This window comes from Phyllobates terribilis, unplaced genomic scaffold (genome assembly GCF_046119375.1).
Source record: "Phyllobates terribilis strain yellow unplaced genomic scaffold, ASM4611937v1 Scaffold_3__8_contigs__length_932513732, whole genome shotgun sequence".
Classification (NCBI taxonomy): Eukaryota; Metazoa; Chordata; class Amphibia; order Anura; family Dendrobatidae; genus Phyllobates; species Phyllobates terribilis.
In genome coordinates, this window is record NW_027362763.1 from 505710874 (window position 1) to 505733564 (window position 22691).

The window sequence follows — 22691 nt, forward strand, 5'->3', positions numbered from 1 at the left end:
TAATCCTCCATATAGTATAATGCACCCCCCTAGTCCTCCAAATAGTATAATGCATCCTCATATAATATACTGCACCCCCACAGTCCTCCATAAAGTATAATGCACTCCCCATAGTCCTACATATAGTATAATGCACTCCCCATAGTACTCCATACAGTATAATGCACTCCAAGGTCCTCAATACAGTATAATGCACTCCCCATAATATTCTATATTGTATAATGCACTACCCATAGTCATACATATAGTATAATGCACCCCATAGTCCTCCATACAGTTTTCTGTTCACCACAATGTTCTCACTGATTCAAAAAAATAAAATACAATATTCACCTCTCCTTCTCGTTCCCCCGCAGCTCTGGTCTCTGCAGCGAGCATTCTGAAGTGCTGCATATCTTAGAGCAGTAGTGACATCATCACACCCGCTGCGCTGAGACGTCTGACGCCGAGGAAGAATGATGGGGGAACGGTGGCGGGATGCGGCATCCGGGATGCCGATACAATTAAACTTGCGATGATGGGAGGGGGGACCGGTGTGGCCGACACCGGGCCCACCGACTCATGGGCCCCATAATGGCGGCGTGGCCTGCCGCCATTGGCGGTACGACACTGCCCCCAAGTGGTAACATCCAATAGTGAATTAATTCATACATTTCTTGAAGGCATAACAGAGAAATGGCACAACATAGAGTTACAAGAATTGTTAAATGCGTTATCGACTGCCAGAGCCCTGTGTCTCCCACTGCTCTCCCGATAAACAATGTTGTGTGACCTCAGCAGGCAATCAGCGGCTGATAATCGGCTGCAGGCTTCAGAACTTTTGTCTGAGCGGTAGAAACACTGCTCTTTATCCAAAACTCTGGGACCAATGATAAAGGCTTGTCCAGAAGTGGACAACCCTTTTAAATCATAGTTAACACAAATGTTTTCTAAAAGATTAGTACACAAGTTTACTACAAATTGATTGCCGACCAAAAAGCAATGCAGTCTTGTTAACCCCATTGGCACAAATGGACGTAATTAAAAATCCATGCCGGAACTAAGAATGCTCAGGATTTGTGCCTGTTCTACAAAAGGCAGATGCAGTCTGTGTTACACAGTTGACATCTGCCTGTAATAGTAGAAAAAGGAGCTAGCTTAGAACACTGCTGTTTAACCATTTAGATGCTGCTATCAATCACTGAACTTGCCACTTAAATGGAAAGATAGTTGGTGTGCTATCATGACATACGGCAGTCTGATGAAGGCACTCATGGCAGCTATTTTGATACCCCTGTGACGTCCCAGCCAAAGGACTCTAGTATTGCATTATATAGAACAAGTGATGAAACCCAAAAAGCAATGGAAGAATTGTATTTTTTTTCACCACACTTGGATTTCCCCCTGCCCCATTTAACCGTACAATGTATGGTAAAATGAATGCAATTCAAAATCAAACCCTCATATAAGTTGATGGAAAAATAAAGTTATGGCTCATCGTGGGAAAAAAGAAAAAAAAAACTAAAGTGAAAAATAAAAATTCACACGTTTTTAAGATGTTAAAGTGGAAAAACAAAAGTGAGCGACAGTCTGATATCTTAGTATATACATGAACATTTATGACCCATTCTGTGAAGCCAGTTGTAGGAAAGAAGTCTGGATTAGTTTCCTTTTCCACGGGTAAGAGCAGTTTTAGGGATCCAGGCTTAAAAGAAGAGCAAATCACCTTGGAAACCATGAAATGTTCTGCAGAATCAAAAGCAGATTCGGCTGCGCAGTAGAACGGGGACGTCTTTGTTCTCCTGACAGAGCTGCTGACAGTCACAGGTAGCCAAGTAATCAAGGTGGAAGAATGTGTATACACAACACTTAGAATGTCACTGAGCGAAATGCTAAGAGAGTGGAGCAAAGAGCATAAAAATAGAAATAACTCTGCAACGCAGGCCCTGATTATCTGCTACCATTTCTCACAAGCTGAGGATGTCATTCTCCTCAAGCTCAATGAGGTAAGAAAAGAGGATTTTAGTTTTTGATCAGCCAACTCTCTACTGCAGAAAAACAAGTAAAAGTCATCCACCCAGAAAGCATCATTCCATTTCCAGGAGCATAGATGGAAACTAGCAGCCCACATTCCAAGCACCTTAAAGGGGGAGGGTTACCGCTTATATAAAGAAGCTTAATCATTCATGAACAGAAAAATTATCTTATTCTGCATGGTTGAAATCCTCATCAATTTTAAGGATCTCTGCTTGCCATCAGTAAACAGAAGCAGAGGCTGAGAAACGTTCATGTCTGGCACAGTTTGACCTATTGTCTTAGGAGAGCTTGCAGCAGAATGTCTGTCTGTTTGCCTCTAGCTCCCTTCTCCTCTCCATAGAACTTTATGAGCACCAACCATCATCTCCTCTCTAATCGGGAAGTCTGTATTCTCTGAAAACATATTTTGCCCATGGATTGAGAATGAAAGACCAGTCCAGGAGAAAGCAGCAGATTTTTCGGCCAAGATATAGTACAAAGTTTCATATTTTCACTTGTACTATTGAGTTTGAAAATAAATAAATACTCTTTAGAGGTAACCTGTGGACACCATGAATTGCAGCCTGGTTTACAAAATATACTTTAAAGATGCAGCCAGTCACCATAGACCAGACTAGTACAGCACTGTTGCAGGAGATTGAGAGTCTCTCCATATGTATACGTGGGGGAGAGACCAGTCATTCTCCCGCAGTGGTGCTGGGAAGAGTCAGCCAGGGGTGGAACCGCACCCGTCTGGTCTCCTGCTATTGCCTCCGGACAGAACTTTAAAGTATATTATTCTCTGAAACGCTAGAGTGTTTCAGAAACTAATATACCCGGCTGCAATTGTGCAGCCAGGCTGCGATTCATGCTGCTGAGGTTTGGGCAGCACAAATCACCTGACAGGTTTCCTTTAAGCATAATATTGCTCAGCACGGAAGATGCACTCTAAAGAACACATATTGTTAAAGCAGTCAGAATTGTATGGTTACAGAATCTTCTAAAAGATAGTAGAATCCTTGAAATAAAAAAGCTTAGAGTTATTTTTTAATCTCTCCCTCCTGGATGTGCTTCTACACAAGGTTTATACTTTTCATCAGCGTATACAGTACAGACCAAAAGTTTGGACACACCTTCTCATTTAAAGATTTTTCTGTATTTTCATAACTATGAAAATTGTACATTCACACTGAAGGCATCAAAACTATGAATTATCACATGTGGAATTATATACTTAGCAAAATAGTGTGAAACAATTGAAAATATGTCTTATATTGTAGATTCTTCAAAGTAGCCACCTTTTGCTTTGATGACTGCTTTGCACACTCTTGGCATTCTCTTGATGAGCTTCAAGAGGTAGTCACCGGAAATGGTCTTCCAACAATCTTGAAGGAGTTCCCAGAGATGCTTAGCACTTGTTAACCCTTTTGCCTTCACTCTGCGGTCCAGCTCACCCCAAACCATCTCGATTGGGTTCAGGTCTGGTGACTGTGAAGGCCAGGTCATCTGGCGTAGCACCCCATCACTCTCCTTCTTGGTCAAATAGCCCTTACACAGCTTGGAGGTGTGTTTGGGGTCATTGTCCTGTTGAAAAATAAATGATGGTCCAACTAAACGCAAACCGGATGGAATAGCATGCCGCTGCAAGATGCTGTGGTATCCATGCTGGTTCAGTATGCCTTCAATTTTGAATAAATCCCCAACAGTGTCACCAGCAAAGCACCCCCACACCATCACACCTCTTCCTCCATGCTTCACGGTGGGAACCAGGCATGTAGAGTCCATCCGTTCACCTTTTCTGCGTCGCACAAAGACACGGTGGTTGAAACCAAAGATCTCAAATTTGGACTCATCAGACCAAAGCACAGATTTCCACAGGTCTAATGTCTCTAATCTGAGCTGCTGTTAACCTGCGATTTCTGAGGCTGGTGACTCGGATAAACTTATCCTCAGAAGCAGAGGTGACTCTTGGTCTTCCTTTCCTGGGGCGGTCCTCATGTGAGCCAGTTTCTTTGTAGCGCTTGATGGTTTTTGCAACTGCACTTGGGGACACTTTCAAAGTTTTCCCAATTTTTCGGACTGACTGACCTTCAACTCTTAACCACTTCGCACCAGAGCCTGTTTTTGCCTTCGTGACCGGGCCAATTTTTTCAATTCTGACCACTGTCACTTTATGAAGCAATTACTCTGGAACGCTTCAACGGATCCCCCTGATTCTGAGATTGTTTTTTCGTGACATATTGTACTTCATGATAGTGGTAAAATTTCTTTGATATCACATGCGTTTATTTGTGAAAAAATCGGAAATTTGGCGAAAATTTTGAAAATTTTGCAATTTTCAAACTTTGAATTTTTAAGCCCTTAAATCAGAGAAATATGTCACACAAAATACTTAATAAATAACATTTCCCACATGTCTACTTTACATCAGCACAATTTTGGAACCAAAATTTTTTTTTGTTAGGGAGCTATAAGGGTTAAAAGTTGACCAGCGATTTCTCATTTTTCCAACAAAATTTACAAAAACATTTTTTTAGGGACCACATCATATTTGAAGTCACTTTGAGGGGTCTTTATGACAGAAAATACCCAAAAGTGACACCGTTCTAAAAACTGCACCCCTCAAGGTGCTCAAAACCACATTCAAGAACTTTATTAACCCTTCAGGTGCTTCACAGAAATTTTTGGAATGTGGAAGAAAAAAATTAACATTTAACTTTTTTCACAAAAATGTTACTTTAGACCCAATTTTTTTTATTTTCACAGGGGTAACAGGAAAAAAATGGACCCCAAAATTTTTTGTGCAATTTCTCTTGAGCGTGCTGATACCCCATATGTGAGGGAAAACCACTGTTTGGGCGCACGGCAGGGCTCGGAAAGGAAGGAGCGCCATTAGACTTTTTGAATGTAAAATTTGTCTGAATAATTAGCAGACGCCATGTTGCATTTGGGGAGCCCCTGATGTGCCTAAACAGTGGAAACCCCCCACAAGTGACACCATTTTGGAAACTAGACCCCTTAGGGAACTTATCTAGATGTGTGGTGAGCACCTTGAACCCCAAGGTGCTTCACAAAAGTTTATAATATTGAGCTGTAAAAATAAAATTTTCACATTTTTCCCACAAAACCGTTTTTCATCCCTTAATTTTGCATTATCATAAGGGTAATAGGATAAATTGCACCATGAAATTTGTTGTGCAATTTCTCCTGAACACGCTGATACCCCATATGCGGAGGCAAATTACTGTTTGGGCGCATGGCAGGGCTCGGAAGGGAAGGAGCGCCATTTGACTTTTTGAATGTAAAATTTGTTTGAATAATTAGCAGACGCCATGTCGCATTTGGGGAGCCCCTAATGTGACTAAACAGTGGAAACCCCCCACAAGTGCCACCATTTTGGAAACTAGACCCCTTAGGGAACTTATCTAGATGTGTGGTGAGCACCTTGAACCCCAAGGTGCTTCACAGAAGTTTATAATATTGAGCCGTAAAAATAAAATTTTCACATTTTTCCCACAAAAAATCTTTTTCATTCTCTAATTTTGCATTATCATAAGGGTAACAGGATAAATTGCACCATGAAGTTTGTTGTGCAATTTCTCCTGAACACGCCGATACCCCATATGTGAGGGAAAACCACTGTTTGGGCGCACGGCAGGGTTTGAAAGGGAAGGAGCGCCATTTGACTTTTTGAATGTAAAATTTATTTGAATAATTAGCGGACGCCGTGTCACATTTGTGGAGCCCCTAATGTGTCTAAACAGCGGAAACCCCCCACAAGTGCCACCATTTTGGAAACTAGACCCCTTAGGGAACTTATCTAGATGTGTGGTGAGCACCTTGCACCCCCAGCTGCTTCACAGAAGTTTATAATATTGAGCCGTGAAAATAAAATTTTCACATTTTTCCCATAAAAAATGTTTTTCATCCCCTAATTTTGCATTATCATAAGGATAACCGGAGAAATTGCACCATGAAATTTGTTGTACAATTTCTCCTGAGTACGCCGATACCCCATATGTGGGGGAAAACCACTGCTTTGGTGTACGGCAGGGTTCGGAAGAGAAAGGAGCGCTATATTGGCTGGGATAGGCAGCAGACACCATGTCACATTTGAAGAGTCGCTGACATGCCAAAACAGCAGAAACCTCCACAAATGACCCCATTTTGTAAACTACACCTCTCAAGGAATTCATCTAGGGAAATAGTGAGTATTTTTTAATTTTTAAATTTATACCATTGGGCAGTGAAAAAATCATAATTATATTTTTACCACAAAAAAATGTTTTACCCTCAGATTTTACATTTTCACACAGGGCAATGGGTAAAAATGGTGCCGAAATGTGTCACACAATTTCTTCTAAAAGTGTCAATACCCCATATGTGGCTGTATCGTACCGCTTAGCCATACGGTGAGATCTGGGTGCTATTTGACAATTGGAGAACAAATTATTGTAGAATAGGCATTTGGATTTGGGAGCACAAAATTTTCTGAATTTCTTTTGGGGGGCAAGGGTCATTTTGCTTTTCCAGAGCCTTTCTGCTACCAGTAACTTGGAAGTCCCTTATATTTTTAACAGATGACGGACCTGAGTGGGGACTAGCTTTTTTTGAGGACTGAGTTGAAGCTTTTATTGGGAACATTTTACGTAACATTTATCCGGCGCTCTAGGCTGAGCACTTACATCGGGGTTTCCATCTAAATTTCCAAGTGATGTAATTCAGATGAAACCCCTGCAGGATCCATTCACTGTAATGAGGCAGCAGAGTTACTCTGGACACCGTCTGGCCTCTGTGTAGCGGTGTCCTTTTTTTCAGAAGTGCACAAAACTGTGGCCAGCCGCACTTTTATGCACGCCTAAAACAAATGACACCGTGGGATCACAGGCTAGACGGCGTCCACAGTGGCCTATATCTGTCTCATTACAGGGAATCTTCCGTCATGGGTTCCGGCTGAATCACGTATTTCAGAGATTTACACGGAAACTCTGGTGTAAGTGCTCAGCGCAGAGCACAGGATAAATGTGGGCAGAGCCTTACTGGGATCTTTGGGGACATAATAAACAAATCAGTAGCAGGTGAAGAATTGGTTTTATTTATTTTTTACGCCGTTCCTAGTGTGATATAACTGATTAGATTACTTTATTCTTCGGGTCGGTGTGATTACAGAGATACCAGATTGAGATCGGGTTTTTATGACTGACAGCTGTCACACACTAAAAGACGCTTTTTTTGCAAAATCTAGTTTTTGCATCACCATATTTTGAGAGCTATAATTTTTCCATATTTCGGCCGACAGAGTCATGTGATGGCTTGTTTTTTGCGGGACGAGTTGACATTTTTATTGGTACCATTTTTGGGGACGTGACATTTTTTGATCGCTTTCTATTCCGTTTTTTGGGAGGTAAAATTAACAAAAACAAACAATTCAGGAATTGTTTTTTGAGTTTTTTTTTTATGCCGTTCTGCGTGTGGTAAAAGTGATCAGGCAGCGTTATTCTTCGGGTCAGTACGTTTACAGCGATACTACACTTACTGTATTTTTTTTATGTTTTGGCGTTTTTACACAATAAAACTATTTTATAGAAAAAAATATTTTTTTTGCATTGCTTTATTCTGAGCGCTATAACTTTTTTATTTTTCGGCTGATGGAGCTGTATGGCGGCTTTTTTTTTGCGTAACAAGATGACGTTTTCAGTGGTACCATTTTTATTTCTATTTTGTTTTTTGATCGCATTTTTTTCCACTTTTTGTTTGGCAATATGATGAAAAAGCATATTTTTTTGCTCCGTTTTTTATTTATTTTTATTACGGTGTGCACAGAAGGAGTTAATTAGTGTGACAGTTTTATAGCTCGGGTTGTTTCGGACGCGGCGATACCAAATATGTGTACTTTTTTTGGTTTTGTAAAAATATACGGATTTATTGGTTTAATATTTTATTTATTTATTTTTATTTATTTTGTGATTTTTTTATTAATAGTTTAAAAACTTTTTTTTTACTTTTTTTCACATTTTTACTTAGTCCCTGTATGGGACAATAATTTTTATTTTTCTGATCGCTGATCTCATGTAATGTAATAGACATATATTACATTACATGAGATCTTCACACAGTCAGTGTGTCCTGCCAGGCTTCAGCTGCAGCTGAGCCAGACAGGACACCATATATGGCAGATCTGGAGGCGGTCATGTGACCTCCAGCTACCATAGCAACCCCAGGTCCTGGAAGGACACGGAGGTCTTCGGAGAGGTAAGTTGACGACCCCCTCTCCTCCTGCTGTCTCCTATATGCCGTGATCACTATAGATCACAGCATATAGATGACAGCTAAGGGTTAACATCACTGGGACCTGATCTAATCAGGTCCCGATGATGTTCCCTGTCAGAGCTAACGCTCTGCACCGGAATCGCAGCGCTTGCAGGACCCTAGGGGTCCTGAGCGCTGCGAGACCACCCACCGTTTTTAAACGTCGGCGCTGCACAGAGCCCGGCAAGCGCCGACGTTTATCTACAGTGGGCGGTCCTGAACCGGTTAAAGTAATGATGGCCACTCGTTTTTCTTTACTTAGCTGCTTTTTTCTTGCCATAATACAAATTCTAACAGTCTATTCAGTACGACTATCAGCTGTGTATCCAAAAGACTTCTGCACAACACAACTGATGGTCCCAACCCCATTTATAAGGCAAGAAATCCCACTTATTAAACCTGACAGGGCACACCTGTGAAGTGAATACCTGTGACTACCTCTTGAAGCTCATGAACAGAATGCCAAAGCAGTCATCAAAGCAAAAGGTGGCTACTTTGAAGAACCTAGAATATAAGACATATTTTCAGTTGTTTCACACTTTTTTGTTAAGTATATAATTCCACAAGTGTTAATTCATAGTTTTGATGCCTTCAGTGTGAATGTATAATGTTCATAGTCATGAAAATACAGAAAAATCTTTAAATGAGGTGTGTCCAAACTTTTGGTCTGCACTGTATATCACATCCTTTCCTAGAGCACATATTATTGTGGTTTGCATAAAGACAGCAGCTGTATGCCTCCATATACAGAGCCCTATAATTATCATTCATTACACCTATATACTGTACATCTGCTCTACAGACCAAATCCAATATCACTTGTGTAACAACTGAAACCCTAAATTATATTGGTAGCATTCCGTGACATTATCTGGAAGCTAGCATGTGAGTTACATCCCAATTGGATAAAATTAAGGACATTTATCAAGCCAAATGCCCCAGAATTGTGGCAAAATTTGTACCAAAAAACTGTTTCATGATCAGCATCTAATTTATATGTTTTAGACACTTTCTGAGCCTTGTGCAACAGAGAACGTGACTTTGCGGGAAAGGGTATATCAGAAAAGAGGCGTTACCTGCTGTGCGCCAAATAACGCCCCAGAATTGTGGCGCACATTTGTGGAACAAAGTAAGGCAGCTAATAGGTGGTGTAAATTTAGATTAGACAGACTTAAAATATGCTAGATTTATCATAGAGCATGTCACTGTCTAGCAATGAGATAAATCTGCCCCATTAATGTCAACTATGTTTCCAACAGAGAAGGATTTTCTTTTACCAGTTATTCCGCATCTCAAGTTTGCAGTTGCAGTTCTATTCATTTATACAGCTCCTCATTTTACCTTGGCATATATGGGTTAATGGTCTCCCCATGGACGCTGTACACTTACAACTAGGATTAGTCTATGAGCACATAATCTAAGATGATACCTAGTTCTCAAATAGGTTGCAGTCTGACAGCCAGCACCCCAACTGATCTATAGTTATCAGCTCCAGTAGAAAATGGATGCAAGCACGGAATGGAGAGGTGTTGCGCAGATCCATTCAAAGTGCAGAAGCCACTGCTAAGCACTGCAGATGAGCTCCTATTCTCTTGAATAGATCAATAGTCTGTTGTGCAGTACCCAGCAGTGGCTGCTACATATTGAATAGTGTAGCTCCAGTCAATTTTTACATCCAGCCGGAGTTGATAGCAGCTGATCAGTGTGGGTACGGAGCGTCAAACTCAGACCGTCTGATATTGATGACCTATCTTGATAAGTCATCAATATGCTTTGACCAAACAACCCCTTAAAATTGAATGTCCTCACCATATGATAGCTATTAGAAAGAGGTATGTGTAACAGAATAGACCCAAGTAACACAAAGCAAAAACAAAAAGGACGGAATGACGTAAGTCACACCCCATCTCAAGTTCAAAATCTAGTTTACCTGTACGGAATTTCTACATGTTGAAAAGATATTATGGATCACTTCTCCCTTAAAGGTGTTCTCCGCTCAAATGATGATGATGATCTTTGAGATAGGTCATCAATATCAGATCAGTTGGTGTCAGAAATACAGCACCCGCATTGATCTGCAGACTGATATAAACATTGAACTGAGATGAACAGCACAGATCTGCATACCATGTAGTGCTCGCAGCCGGGCACTGCAGATCAACTCCAATTCTCTTGAATAGGGGAACACAAGCAGTGGAACAGTTTGGACAGAATGTGAAGGCGGCACTCTTGCAGCACGATCGCGGGGTGACAATGAGTTGCTACGGCAACCAGAGGCGGGTCAGAAAGGAGGAGATGGTACACTGCACTATAGAAATAATGCATAAAAAAAGAAATGTAAAATATATATTTTTAAGCGCTTAGAAAAAAAAAAGTAAAAACACCTTCCACAAAATCCCAGCTTTTCTAGTGAAAATATTGCGTAATCTAGAAAAAAAAAAAAAACATCCTTTAAAAATTACACATTTTATATTGCCTTGTCCCTAATGACTTGCAATGGAACACTATACCGTTATTTATCCTGCAAAAGTTTATAAGTATTCAAAACTGGAACCATGAAAAATTACAGCTTATGTAAAAAACATGTCCTTATAATTTTATATATCTTTTATAGAGCTCTAACATTTTAATGTGTGTGTGTGTGTGTGTGTGTATATAGTAGTGTAGCGGTGTTCACACTGTGCGGTAATGAGGCAGTGACCCAAGGAAAGTTCAACTTAAATGTCTTTATTTGCAAAAACTAACAACTTAAATGCAAATGATTGCAAAATGGTAACAAAGTGGCTTAAGGATAAGTCAGTCAATGTTTTGGAGTGGCCATCACAAAGCCCTGACCTCAATCCTATTGAAAATTTATGGGCAAAGCTGAAAAGGCAGGTGCGAGCAAGGCGACCTACAAACCTGGATCAGTTACACCAGTTTTGTCAGGAGGGATGGGCCCAAATTCTGACCATCTATTGACAGAAGCTGGTGGAAGGATATCCCAAACGTTTGACCCAACTCATTCAGTTTAAGGGCAATGGTACCAAATACTAATGAAATGTATGTAAACTTTTGACTTTGCAGTAAGTAATAAAAATGCCTTAAAACATTCCCTCTCTCATTATTCTGGCATTCTCAAATATTAAACATTATAGTAATCCTAATTGACCTAAAACGGGAAAGGTTTATTCTGATTTCATGCCAGATATTGAGAAAAACATGCAGATGTGTCTTTTTATATAGTGTATGTAAACTTCTGGATTCAACTGTTGTTTTCTTGTTAGAGATTCTCATATATTATGACAAATACTACGACGACGTTCCATTTATATTAAGGAATTCTAATAATGTAGTTAAAGACAATTATTCCACTGAAATGAGAGGGGGCCAAGGTTGTGTTAATGGCATCACTGGTCATGTACGAATGTGTTACTATACAATAAATTTGGGTGGTTACCTATGTTGCATTGCAATATTTGTAAAACCAGTCTGTTATGTACTTCTTGTTCCATTTACAAATATCATTACATTAATCTGAGGATCCTTTAGAACAAAGAGTGCAATAATGTGTGACTATTTCACACTTACTTCCCACAGTTCATACACCTCCTTCTTCATATCATCTGGTAACATATTAGACAAATAATTCATGGCATCCTAAAAGGAAGAAAGGAGAAAATGAAAATTACTGTGTGTTGAATTACAAATCCCCATGTATAACACCTGTGAGCAGACGTCAACTCTTACTCCCTCCACTTATTACAGAGCATGTCCCCATTTCCCAATAATTTACTACCAGATATATTATTGGCTAGTAAATACTTAAAAGGTTGATTCCTCCTTCTCTCCAACACTCTGTGATGAAGAAGGGCAAAACATGTGTTGGGGCAGAGGAACAAGTTAATGCCCAACAGCAGCAAATGTAATAGTTATTCTCGTTGCTGTTATTTCTCCATTATTTAGCTTGGGCATCCATGCCTAAATTGCACAAATACATTATGTTTAAAATGGGTTTCCATAGCCATGGCCCATATAATCAGTGCTTTAACTTTAGATGCTTTTTTTCCTTTATGATATGCTGGACAGGGTTTATAGTTTGTCCCACTTTCTGTGGAGATAGCTTGTGCAATGATATGTACCATTTACATTATTCTATTTTTATGAAATTTCAATAAAATGTGTTTTTATAGACATTTTGATTTGCTCCTTTCTTTTGGGGATTTTATTTCTTATGCGATGGCTCTATGTACTGTAGTAACTGTTAGTTTGGAGTTTAGTCCTTGTTACTATAATAGTGACTTGTTGCTTGATCAAAGGGAACCTGATAGCAAAAACTTGCTATTTATTCTGAGACCAGCATAATGTAGGGACAGAAAGCCTGATACAGGGATTTCATATCAGGGATTTGTCACTTGAAACTACAGCAAGCTACTGAGCAATACAATTAGTGTTTTATCAGTAGGAGATTATCACTCCTTCACTAGCTGTCACATGTCAGGCAGTGCAGGTAATCTGTGTAACCCTGTACTGAATAACAGATTGCTGACAATTTACAATGTACACAAGCTGCGGCCAATCAAGGATGTTGGTGGGATAATACACATTCCAGCATTGTGACCATTGCTGCACCTGCAGCAGAGAAAACAAGGATTCTATCAAAACTGAACCAAGCAGCCCAAGAAGTGATATATCCCTGGAGTCAGGCTCTATGCGACTATAACATGCTGTTTTCATGTTACATGGCAAAAACCTGCTGACTTATTCCTTTTAAGAAATTTCTGTAGACTATGGTTCCTTGGTGACTTTATCTTGCAGTGGTTGTGATATATAGTGGGTTACTCTGGCTGAATTCCTGCTATGATTACAAGTGGGTCACAACTATTTCCACCATAGGAAAACAGTGAGGTGCAGCAAAGTCTCCCACAAATCACTGCTTCCAATATCACAAAATGAAAACTGTCATGCAGCAGGGAAAAACAACGACACATTTTTAGTTTTCCACATCACTTGTAAAAGAAGGCAATGTTTCTATACCTCGTCACTAATAACCAGGTTTTCCATATTGTGAAGCAACAGTTTATTAGATCAGCAAGTGCTGTAGCGCCTAGAAGCTGTAGCGAGCAAGAACTACCGCATAGTGTCCAATACTGGTGGCACTCAAAAAAATAAAAAACATTTTGTGAAAATATTTATTCTGTGAACATACAATCACGTGATTGCTGGAGCCAAATCACGGGCGGCCTCAGCAGTAATGCCTGTATGTTCCACAGTTGCTGCCGTAAAATAGTTAACAAAAATGTGGGGGGTTAGATCGGTGACGGATTTAACAGGTGAGTACTGATTTTTTATCTTACCACCATAACGACCTATGATGTACAGGTGCATCTCACTAAATTAGAATATCAAAAAGTTAATTTCAGTTTTTCAATCCAAAAAGTGAAACTCATATATTATAGAGTCATTACAAACAGAGTGATCTATTTCAAGTGTTTATTTCTGTTAATGTTGATGATTATGGCTTACAGCCAATGAAAACACAAAAGTCATTATCTCAGTAAATTAGAATACTTTATAACAACAGCTTGAAAAATGTTTTCAAAATCCGAAATGTAGGCCTACTGAAATGTATGTTCAGTAAATGTACTCAATACTTGGTCGGGGCTCCTTTTACATCAATTACTTCATCAATGTGGCGTGGCATGGAGGCGATCAGCCTGTGGCACTGCTGAGGTGTTATGGAAGCCCAGGTTGCTTTGATAGCAGCCTTCAGCTTGTCTGCATTGTTGGGTCTGGTGTCTCTCATCTTCCTCTTGACAATACCCCATAGATTCTCTATAATAGATTCTCTATGGGGTTAAGGTCAGGTGAGTTTGCTGGCCAATCAAGCACAGTGATACTGTTGTTTTTAAACCAGGTATTGGTACTTTTGGCAGTGTGGACAGGTGCCAAGTCCTGCTGGAGAGTGAAATTTCCATCTCCAAAAAGCTTGTCGGCAGAGGGAAGCATGAAGTGCTCTAAAATTTCCTGGTAGACGGCTGCGCTGACTTTGGTCTTGATAAAACACAGTGGACCTACACCAGCAGATGACATGGCTCCCCAAACCATCACTGATTGTGGAAACTTCACACTAGACCTCAAGCAGCTTGGATTGTGGCCTCTCCACTTTTCCTCCAGACTCTGGGACCTTGATTTCCTAATGAAATGCAAAATTTTCTTTTATTTCTGAAAACAACACCTTGGACCACTGAGCAACACTCCAGGTCTTTTTCTCCTTGGCCCAGGTAAGACGCGTCTGGCATTGTCTATTGGTCATGAGTGGCTTGACACAAGGAGTGCGACACCTGTAGCCCATGTCCTGGACACATCTGTGTGTGGTGGCTCTTGAAGCAATGACTCCAGCAGCAGTCTACTCCTTGTGAATCTCCGCCAAATTTTTGAATGGCCTTTTCGTAACAATCCTTTCAAGGCTGCGGTGATCCCGGTTGCTTGTGCACCTTTTTCTACCACACTTTTTCCTTCCACTCAACTTTCCATTAATATGCTTGGAAACAGCATTCTGAACAGCCAGCTTCTTTAGCAATGACCTTTTGTGGCTTACCCTCCTTGTGGTGTCAAGTCAGCAGTCTTCCCCATGATTGTGGAGCCTACTGAAACAGACTAAGGGACCTTTTTAAATGCTTCGGAAGTCTTTGCAGGTGTTTTTTGTTAATTATTCTAATTTACTGAGATAATGACTTTTGTGTTTTCATTGGCTGTAAGGCATAATCATCAACATTAACAGTAATAAACACTTGAAATAGATCACTCTGTTTGTAATGACTGTATATATAATATATGAGTTTCACTTTTTGAATTGAAGAACTGCACCTGTACATTTTCATCACAGGTCGATAAAGAAATGAAAGGGAATCTGTCAGGTCATTTTTGCGTTCCCTACTAATAGCATCCTGAAATAGAACTTGGACAGCCCTTTCAGGTTGTGTAACCTTTATTGATGTACCTTACCCCATTGTGCTGCTGTAAGCCCCTGTAAATTTACAGTTGCGCGGCGGCTAGTCAAACATATGTTATTGTCAAATTCACCCCTTCTCCTGCCCATAATCCCACCCACCCCTCTGCCGGTGTCAGTGATTCAGTCAGACTGCCGTATGTCCGAGGATCGAATCGCAATCCTCGGACTGAACGTCTGCTCTCCTGACATGAGTGTGATAGCTGCATAAAAATACATACTGTCACGCTCAGGTCAGGAGAGCAGACGGCCAGTCTGAGGATTGCGATGCGATCCTTGGACGAGTAATATGGCAGTCTGACTGCACCCAAGCTTGCTCTAATAGCAGCTATTTAACCAATTAAATGCTGCTGTCAATCTTGGGGAATTGATAAATTACAATGGCAACTGGAGGCCTCAGGAAGGCCTCTGTAAATGCCAGGCTGAACTTCATAGGAGAACTGTGATTTCACTATATAAACATTCTACGTTTAAGGCTTAAGTCTCCTCAAGGAACTAAAAGTAAAAATGAAAATAAAATATCTACCAAAAAAAAAAAATGGATACACATTGTCGTACCAAGACTAAATCAATGTAATATTTTTATATTTGTTTAAAAACAAAAAGTTCCCAGGTCAACAAGGTTTTAACCCCTTTTTACGACCTTGAATGTATAGCTACGTCCAAGGTAGTCTACCCCTCTTTGATGCGGGCTTCGGCGCTGAGCCTGCATCTTTCCCAGCACATGGCAGCTGATTTGATCAGCTGTCATGTGCCTCGAACAGCTGCGGGTGGAATCGCGATCCACCCACTGCTGTAAAATGTCGCTGTCAATCACTGACAGCGGCATTTAACTCGAGAGTGTCTGAAGCGTGTCATAAGACTCACCCATCAGTGTCCCTGTCAATTGATCATGGGGTGTCGATGTGTTGGCATGACTGCTGAAGTGCTTGTCATTGCAGATCTCCTACTAACTCCAGCCAGTGGCCGGGAAATTATGATTTCTGCTACAATTAGCAGACTGAAGCACTGCTATGTGTAGCACAAGCGATCGGAAGATCGCAGCTTCAAGTCTCCTAAGGAGACTATTAAAGTAAAAAGTTAAAAAAAAGTTTTAAAAAAAATATTCAAATCGCCCCCTTTTGCCACATTCAAAATAAAACAATAATAATTTTAAAAAATAAACGTTTGGTATCGCTGCATTCAGAAATGTCCGATCAAAATATAAAGCAAATTAATCCGATCGGTAAACGCCGTAACATAAAAAAAAGTCAAAACGCCAGAATTACCTTTTTTTGGTCGCCGCAACATTGCAAACAAATGCAATTACAGGCGATAAAAACATTGTATACACCCAAAAATTGTATCAATAAAAACGTCGGCTTAGGGTGCAAAAAATAATCCCTCACCCAGCCCCAGATCCCGAAAAATGGAGATGCTATGGGTCTCGAAAAATGGCGCTTTCTTTTTTCTTTTTACAAACTTTTTTTTTTTTTTTCACCACTTAAATAAAAAAGAACCTATACAAGTTTGGTGTATGTGTACTCGTAATGACCTGGAGAATCATAATGGCAGGTCAGTTTTACCATTTAGTGAACATGGTAAAAAAAACAATCCCAAAACACAATTGTGGAATTGCACTTTTTTTCTTTGCAATTTCACCACACTTGGATTTTTTTCCCCGTTTTCCAGTACACGATATGGTGAAATCAATGATGTCGTTCAAAAGTACAACTCGTCCCGCAAAAAACAAGCCCTCACATGGCCACATTGACGGAAAAATAAAAAAGTTATGGCTCAGGGAAGAAGGGGAGCAAAATCGCCAAGGTCGCGAATGGGTAAAGAAGCTTGAAGGTACAAAAAAAAAATTATCAGGCTGTCTCTGTAATGAGTCCCCAAACCCCTTTTATTTTAGTTATTTAGCTCCTTTTCAGTCATCTTTGGGGTTACTGTTTACATCCTGAAGTTCCTTTATTTGTACAGTAAATGGCATCATAACCCCAGACCAGACCACAAAGTACAATAAGACTTTCACTCTCCTTATCTATGAACTCTTCCAATATTTACTGCCACAACTATTTCTCTCCTTCCCATACTGATAGTTCTGCTTCACGCCACTTGACTTATTACTGCATTATTCCTGTGTACTGCCGTGTATAAATATGTGACTTCAGAATTTGTGATAATCTTGTTATTTGTTACCATCTTTTCAGTTAGTTTTTAAAAGGTATCAACCACTGAGGACTCTCAAACTTTTAATATTTTTATTTCTTTATTTTTAATAATTTTGTACAGCATGGAAAGACATGAAAGTTTGCTAATCACTTTATTAGGGGATTTGTCTTCATTTATGTACAAAAATAACATTTAACAAACAAACTACATTCCAAACCCATACTTAGAAATGTAATGTATGCATTTACTGTATTTGTATTCATGTGTTGAGATGCCTGGAAAATCACTTACCTTTTCTTGCCTGTGTTTTTCCTCCTTGGAGATGTTGTCAGCAGGCGCTATATCACCCACAATACACTCAGCCATATCATGCACAAGAGCAAGCTTTATACACCTAGGAGAATTAAGAAACATACTCCAATTGTAGTACAAGTAAAACAAAGGAAAATCTTCACAGAAAAGACTTCACAATATTTTTGTCCTATAGTCCCACCCCGGAGCACATCATTAACTCAAAACCGCACTGATTACACAAGATGGATTTCTTCATTTCAGGTATCACATTAATCAGTGCAACAGCCCCAACATGACACTGCCTGTAGTTTACTTAGCAAAATCCTGCTGACAGGTTTGCTTTAAGTGTTAAAAGGAGTTGTCTTATCTTATTAAATGGGCAAAATTAAAAAGTGCTTTTTAAAACAAGAAAATTTGCAATTTACCTCTTATTAAAAATCCTCTGTGTTTTAAAGAAAGGAGGGAAATCCGATGTGTTCTAAAGAATGGAGGATTTTTTAAATTTATAGTGTACTGCCCATTAGAAAGGTTATTGGCCATCTTTGAGCTGGCTGGTCACATAGGTAAGAAGCATGCGCTTGCAAATTGTTTTGCTATACAGCTTGCAAGCGCTGCTCTGAAATTGACCAGATCACTGCAACGAGTCTCAGTTTCCCTGTGCTTCTCTGATGTAATAGAGGTAAAGATATCTGTGCTAGTAAATTGAGAGAGCGCAATGTGGGTTGGCGGCACAGACATGCAGCCGGCCCAAGCTGTCAATCTTCAGGAGCGCACCGAACTTTAGCAAGCCAGGAGGCAGGGGAGCGTTGCACTCCTGAAGTTGGGATTATGCAACATCCCCATTAAAGAGAACCCATCCGCATAATTTTGTAAAGTAAAGATATGGCTTTAAAGATAATGTCTTTACTTTACAAAATTATGCAGATGGGTTCTCTTTAATGGGGTTGTCTCATAACCCCAACTTCAGGAGTGCACCGCTCCCCTGCCTTGCTAAAGCTCGGTGTGCTCCTGAAGATTGACAGCTTGGGCCGGCGGCATGTCTGTGATTCCCCGGTCTGTCCACCTGCCTCCGGGCTGTGAATGACCTGCCTCCTTTGTTTGAAATCTCAGCAGTGAACGGTCATTCACAGCCCAGAGGCAGGCGGACAGACCGGGGAATCACAGACAGGGAGGAGAAGACCCAGTGTACAGTCCGGCCTCTGTGCACCAAAATCTAATGAGCAGAAAACTTCAAATGGAGATTAAAGAAGAACAAAGTGGATTTCTTCACCGAAGGTAACAATGTAATCAGTATTAAAGCTCCATTATAGCCATGTCTTTACTTTACAAAAATATGCTGACTGGTTCTCTTTAATGATGTATGTTGACAAAAGACAGTGCTCGATTCAATGGCAGATAGCTCCAGCACATATACAAATCGCACACAAACCCAGTCAAGTCTGTAATATGCTTGTGTGATAGTTGCCCAATTCCTTTATTCTTTAACCTTTACATTTCAAACTGATTGCAGTCTGATGCGGGCAGATCCACAGGACCATAAAGCAGAATCAATTCAACTCTCCACATTAAGGCAGAGACAGACTGCCGTATAACTTGTGAGAGGATCGTATCGCACTTAAACTGGCAGGCACCTCTCGCGACCTGAACATAACAGGGTCATGTATTTCTATAGTTCACATTGTCTGGTTTCATGTATTTCTATGCAGCTGTCAAGCTCAGGTCAGGAGAGGTGCCGGCCAGTACGAGGTTTACGATGAGATCATCCGACGAGAAATACAGCAGTCTGTCTCTGCCTTTTGACTGTAATCCAGTTCAATTAGACATTAAACTGTGAATGAATCCTGTGAAGCTCTGCAGGAGTTAGACAGTTATAATGCCATCAGACGTCCAATGACTGAACGGTCACATCTTACAGTACCATACCTATCCTTGTTTAGCCTCTTGTCTTCAGTTAACATTGCCATAACTGCCATCCTATACATATGATCTGACACGCTCTCTGGCTTCTCCACTTTGCGGTATACCCATCCTGTTCTTGGGACTCTCTGCAAATAAAAACTGAAGTTATTTCTGGATTTCCAGCAGTGGGTAGTTATGTAACTTGAATATAGATAATAAAAAAAAAATAATGTTATGGTTTCACATATTGTTAAAAAGGCTTTAAATGGAATAGTGAAAATGGCAAAAATAGAGTCCTATGAGTCAAAGAAAAAAAAAGACAAGTCTCACAACCCTCATATAATACATGACTGCTCTTCAGCCAAATATGGGGAGTAAGGACCACTCATTCTCAGAAAACAGTGGGGATCCCACCAGTCTCTCTTAACCTGAGTAATAGAAAATAAATGTTGCACCCATGATGAGTATTTGGGGCATTTTTAATGTTGCTGATTGGTGCACCAATCACCTAAATACACAGTTATAAGCGCTTTTATTGCGTTTTTTTTTTCTCTGTTATGTTGTGCTCTAGATATAACGGCTTTGTTTTGGATACCTCCTGTTACTTAGGTTTGATAAAACGTTAATAATAAAGTCTGGTGCAGATTACATGCATTTTGCACCTGCGGATTTTCCTCATATCATTCAAGTCTATGGGGAAAATCTGCAAATAAAACACATTTACCGCCAGAGAAATTGAAATGTGAATTTCAAACAAACACCTCAGGTCAGCTTACTGAGCGTGTACATAAAGTGCAGCACAGTCATCTCAACTAAAAGCCAGAACAGACATTTAGAGGACATTTCATAACTTTCCTAAATTCTTATGAAAACATTTACAGCATACTGCACTGTACTACTGATTGAACCCAATTTATTATATATTTTAGGAGTCGGAGTTGGTCCATTTTATACGGACTCCACAGCCTTGCTGACAATGGGGCTCAGGAGTTCCCTATTTAAATGTAGAAATTGTCATGCAGCACTGCTCTATTCAGAGTCTATGGGGCTGACTGAGAAAGTGTTGCCACTTTCTGATGTAATCACTTGAAAAAGTTAGTGCCAAACAAAATAAATATACACACACTGGTTCTAACACTGCACAGTGACATCAGTGTATTATAGCTACATGTAACTACCAAGTGATATGGGGTACCCCCATCATGTACAAGGGACTATATAAAGCTATAAGACAATATTGTCACATATTGTATAGAGAGCACTGATGTGTCGTCTACTGCTGGTAACGTACAATGTCCACTGGTTCTAACACTGTTTATGGAGGTGTACTGGCAGTAGATGACACAGCAGTGCGGTCTATAGCAATATGAGACATATATATATATATATATATATATATATATATATATATATATATACACACACACACACACAGTATCCATAAAGACCACTGTATTGTCCTATGGCTGTGTGTGTGTATGTATATATATATGTATATATATATATATTTTAGTCCACTGTATATGGAGGTATAGTGGCAGCAGATGACAGCAGTGCGCTCTATATGTGACACTATTGTCCTATGGCTGTATATAGATATTAGTCCACTGTACATGGAGGTATAGTGGCAGCAGATGACAGCAGTGCGCTCTATATGTGACTGTTGTCCTATGGCTGTATATAGCTATTAGTCCACTGTACATGGAGGTGTAGTGGCAGCAGATGACAGCAGTGCGCTCTATATGTGACACTATTGTCCTATGGCTGTATATAGATATTAGTCCACTGTACATGGAGGTGTAGTGGCAGCAGATGACAGCAGTGCGCTCTATATGTGACACTATTGTCCTATGGCTGTATATAGATATTAGTCCACTGTACATGGAGGTGTAGTGGCAGCAGTGCGCTCTATATGTGACTGTTGTCCTATGGCTGTATATAGATATTAGTCCACTGTACATGGAGGTGTAGTGGCAGCAGATGACAGCAGTGCGCTCTATATGTGACACTATTGTCCTATGGCTGTATATAGCTATTAGTCCACTGTACATGGAGGTGTAGTGGCAGCAGATGACAGCAGTGTGCTCTATATGTGACACTATTGTCCTATGGCTGTATATAGATATTAGTCCACTGTACATGGAGGTGTAGTGGCAGCAGATGACAGCAGTGCGCTCTATATGTGACCCTATTGTCCTATGGCTGTATATAGATATTAGTCCACTGTACATGGAGGTATAGTGGCAGCAGATGACTATGTGTGACACTAATGTCATATATATATATATATATATATATATATATATATATATATATATAATAGTCCACTGTACATGGAGGTGTACTGACAGCAGCACACCCCGCACTGGCTGTGCGGCAGGTTACAGGGCAGTGCATTGACCTCGGGCTTCCAGCTCACTCTCATACACCTCCAGGATAGTAAGAGCTGCTGATGGAAGAAGCCGGCACGGCCGTTACACCGCACGGGCCCAGGTGTCCCCGTACTATGGGCCCACACTACATGCTCTGCACGGAGCGGCCATTACTTCACCTTCAGCTGCCCCACACATTTCATGAAGAGCAGCAGACTCTTCCCCGCTGCGCTCCCGGATCCCGCGGCCGCCATGCCGGCTGTACAGTACACAGGAAGCGGCACCAAGCGGAGGCCCCGCCCCCATGTACCATGTGACCTGTCAGCTCTGCAGCGCGGGAAGCCTGTTGTACCCGGGCAGTCATCAGTTGCATATCATTTCTATGTGGTCAGAGGACTTGTCATATCACAAGGGACACAAGGGGTCGCTGTCCATAGCAACTAATCATCTTTGAACTTCCATCCCTCCCTGGAAAACGAGAACTAGAATTTGGTTGCTAGGGACAGGCTGCTGCATGTCTCCCTTCTGCTAGTTCTGGCAATAGTTTACAATTGCCCAAACCTCTAGAGTCATTCAGAGCCCCGACTAGCAACTGCGGCCATGTGCACACGTTCAGTATTTGGTCAGTATTTGGTCAGTATTTGTAAACCAAACTCAGGAGTGGTGATAAATACAGA

At 40.5% G+C, this 22691-nt stretch overlaps 1 protein-coding gene across 1 annotated transcript in view; it reads right to left on the minus strand.

Annotated features, from left to right (window-relative positions):
* The window catches only part of HDDC2 (HD domain containing 2), a 47465-nt gene extending 25110 nt beyond the window's left edge, over window positions 1-22355 (minus strand). The window contains exons 1-4 of the mRNA XM_073676015.1: window positions 22194-22355; window positions 19667-19788; window positions 17741-17843; window positions 11875-11943 (exon numbers count right to left, since the gene is read on the minus strand). Of these exons, the coding sequence (XP_073532116.1) occupies window positions 11875-11943; window positions 17741-17843; window positions 19667-19788; window positions 22194-22268 (369 nt within the window). The 5' untranslated portion in view covers window positions 22269-22355. The remainder of the gene's footprint in view (window positions 1-11874; window positions 11944-17740; window positions 17844-19666; window positions 19789-22193) is intronic.
* Window positions 22356-22691: the final 336 nt, after the last annotated feature.